The sequence below is a fragment of the Capsella rubella genome, unplaced genomic scaffold, assembly GCF_000375325.1.
Source record: "Capsella rubella cultivar Monte Gargano unplaced genomic scaffold, Caprub1_0 scaffold_1, whole genome shotgun sequence".
NCBI classification, from domain to species: Eukaryota; Viridiplantae; Streptophyta; class Magnoliopsida; order Brassicales; family Brassicaceae; genus Capsella; species Capsella rubella.
Window position 1 is genome coordinate 11,202,287 of NW_006238923.1, and position 3,710 is coordinate 11,205,996.

The 3,710-nt window shown below is 28.6% G+C and overlaps 1 protein-coding gene across 1 annotated transcript; it reads left to right on the plus strand.

The window, feature by feature from the left end:
* The first annotated feature begins 2,066 nt into the window (after positions 1-2,066).
* Positions 2,067-2,549, plus strand: LOC17900746. Its single transcript, XM_006304729.1, has one exon. The coding sequence runs from the start codon at positions 2,067-2,069 to the stop codon at positions 2,547-2,549; it is 483 nt and encodes a 160-aa protein (XP_006304791.1).
* The last annotated feature ends 1,161 nt before the right edge of the window (positions 2,550-3,710 follow it).

The window sequence follows — 3,710 nt, forward strand, 5'->3', positions numbered from 1 at the left end:
AATTTAGGTTTAAATTGTGTAAATATAATCGAATTTTGTGTCATATTATTTTAAATTGATATATATTTTAAACACTTAAAAACTATAATCTATTATTTATATATTTGTTAGTATAATCAATAATTAGTAAGTTTTTTTTTCACTTTTTAATCAATTATCTTTTTTAGTTTTATAATGTATAATATAAGAAAAGACTTTTCATATTCCTTTTTGGAAAACTTATTTACATAGGTCTAAATCTTAAAATTATATGATAAAATGATATTATTAATTTTAAAATTAAATAATAAAATGAGGTGAATGATGATTAGGATGATGATGTGGCTTAAGGAGAAGAGAGAAAAAGCTAACTTTATATATATATATATATATATATATGTTATTTTATTCAAAAGTTTTAATGTTTTTCATTAGTTTATGTGATGTGATAGTTCATAAATTTAATTGATTTCTAACTTATCACTCATTCGGTTTACACTCGATCCGGGTCTCTTATCATGTGGATGTAAATATTTTGAAACTTTATGATAAACTTAATTTTTGCAACCAACCCCGCACGTACGTGCGGGTCCATCCCTAGTTATACTTATTTAATTAAGTTGATCAAATTACGATTATATAAAAGATAAATTATCATAATATTTTACGAGTTAAATCATAGAATTAACAATCAAAATATAGTAGTATACTCTTCTATATCAAACAAAATTAAATAAAAATATATTTTAGAATATTGTCCTGCGGGTTAAAATCTAGTTAATTAACATTAGCCAACTAATTGTTTTGTTTATATTGTTAACACAAGCATTTTATCAATTTTTTATTTTTTAGAAATAAAAATTCAAAGAAACAAAAGTTGGAGAATAATATTTTTTTTTTGGACAAAATAATAAAATTTCTTAAACGGGTCTATACAGATATAAATGAGCAGGGTTCTAAATGGGTAGTATTTAAACTTGTCTAAATGGGTTTAGAGTATCCTTATTGGTAGGGTTTAATTAGTGTATCTTAGATTAATTTAGTAATTAATTTTAAAAGTGGAGAGTTTAAGATATGTATTTTTGTATTTTTGTTTTTATGTAGGATTATTGGTAGGTTCTTAAATTGGGTATCTTAGGTTAAAAAAATTATTTAAAAAAATTTAAAAAGTTTAATTATTAAAAACATAATAATTATTGCAAAATAAAAATTTTAAAACATATATGAGATACAACTTATTGCATAAATAACATAAAACACAATTAATTTAACCGTGATTTGTGGAATCTTTTGTACGTATGTGCTCGACCAAATCGTTATTCAATTGTTCATGCATAGCCCGATCACGAATTCGAGTTCTAGTGGCCATCATATCGACGAGATTTGAAGGCATATTTGTATAATATGTGAAATCCATTTGTGTACTTTTGAAAGATTCCGCTTGTACGAATTCGTTGACATCAAACTTTGTATATGTATCTCGTTCGTCTTCCACAATAATATTGTGAAATATTATACAAGCTCGCATAATATTTATAATTTTTGCCTTATTCCAAATAAGAGCTGGATTTTTGAAAATGACAAATCAAACTTACAATACTCCAAATGCATGTTCGACATCTTTAGTACAAGCTTCTTCATTAGTGGCAAATAAAAATATTTTGTCACCTTAAAGAGATGGAAAAAGAATGAATATTTATATATATATATATATTTCTCCCAAATCGTCAATCACGTTTTGCCACGTGTCTGTATCTTACTCTCTCTCTCTAAACGGAGCTGTGTGGGCAAGTCTCTCTCTAAACGAAGCTACAGTACTTTGGCGGGGCAAGGTGGACCCGTTTTAACATCACTATCTCTTTCAATAAAGCAACCCGGTGTCATTTTGACTCCACTAAAATCATCGGGCGGTAGTCAAGAAAAAAGAAAAATCATCGGGCGGTAGTCAAGAAAAAAGAAAAATCATCGGACGGTCATCATTTAATTTCATCCCCAAGATTTAATGGATTAGTATGTCCTCTTCTTATAAAACGTCGCATAGCTACCGTGTTTGAAAGATGAAGAAACACAAAAACATATAATAAGAGATGGAGACTGACTCTACCAATAATCAAACGGTCCTCATCTCCGACGATGAAACGGCCAAGTACTTCACCATATACTCCTCCGCAGTCCACAAAGTCGTCGTCATGGTCAACGCCGGGATTCTAGCATTACTCCAGCTTGTTAGCCAACACTCCTCTGTTTTTGAAACGCATAAAGCCTCATTCCTCAGTTTCTGTGTCCTCGTTTTGTTCTACGCCGTTCTCCGCGTACGTGAAGTGATATACATGCGCCTACGACCAGGCTTAGTCCCTAGGCTCGCTGGACACGCGAGCCATCTTTTTGGCGGTCTAGCCGCTCTAGTCCTCCTCTCCGTGGTTTGTACCACGTTCGCCATAGTCCTTTTGGCTCTTTGGTTTCTCTGGCTTTGCACTGTCGTCTACAAAAATTTCAGCGAGGTCATGCTGATCATATATTCGGAGATATACAAATCTGGTTCCGGTTTACCTCAGTTGCCACCGGTTTAATTTTTCCTGGTTTAATTTATCCATGGATGAAGCATGAAGGGCAGTAGCCGAAGAAGAGTTAAAATAGCCCGAGGGGATGGTTGATAAGATAACTAGGATGGTTGCGAATAAGACTACGTGCTTTGAAGTCTGTAGGTATAATGCTTTTTTGTTTTTGTTTTTGTATAAATGCTCAGTTCAGTATGTAAAGTTATAAACAAAAAGAACTTATATACAGAAAGATGACCCTCGTGCATATGTCGTAACACTAAGAAATATTCATCCGTTAATTAAATAAAGTAAGTAATGTTATAATCTGAAGTTCTTAAAGCATCCTTAATGCACGTATGCTCGCCCTAATGAGATTAGCAAACAAACGAAAACAAAATGTTACGTACTGATCAAACAAATACTCCCTCTGTTTTTAAAAAAATTGATATTTTAGCTTTTTCACAGGTTAAATTAAATATTTATTTTTGAATTAATTTATAATTATTTTTTAGTAGAAAGAGAGAATATAAACCATTACATAATTGCCATGTGAAAAAAAACATAAAGTAAAAATATAATTTTAATTTTTTAATCTATAAAATCAATTTTTGAGAAACAATTTTTTTTTCCAAAACATCAAACAATGTGAAACCGAAGGAATACATTTTTAAAATAATTAAAATGATAAATAAAATATTTAAATATAACTTTACATTTACATCTATACTATTAATTGGGGATCATTTTTAGTCTTTGTTGCCAAACAAACCTGAAAAAAAAATATTAGAAAAATGTGATTGCAAACCTATTGCCAAACACATTTAAAGACAGCAAAAAATATAGTTAAATAAATAAAAAATAAAAACCACAATTATGAATTATCTATATTTATGGAAACCATATTAAGTTTGTTACCATAAAAAGTGGACAATTAAATTCAAAATTAAACATATGTAAACATATTTAATATTAATTATATACTTTCCAAAAATTTTGAAAACACTAAATATATATTTAATGAAATGTAATAAAAAATCATCATATATTTAAGCATTTATGGAAAATTTATGGAAAAACATTATATAATGCTAAACTAATAAAAAATCATTATATAATATTAATTATATAATTTTATGGAAAAGAAAGATGATAGTTTAGGAAAAAAATAAAAATAAAATATTTTAGATTAGG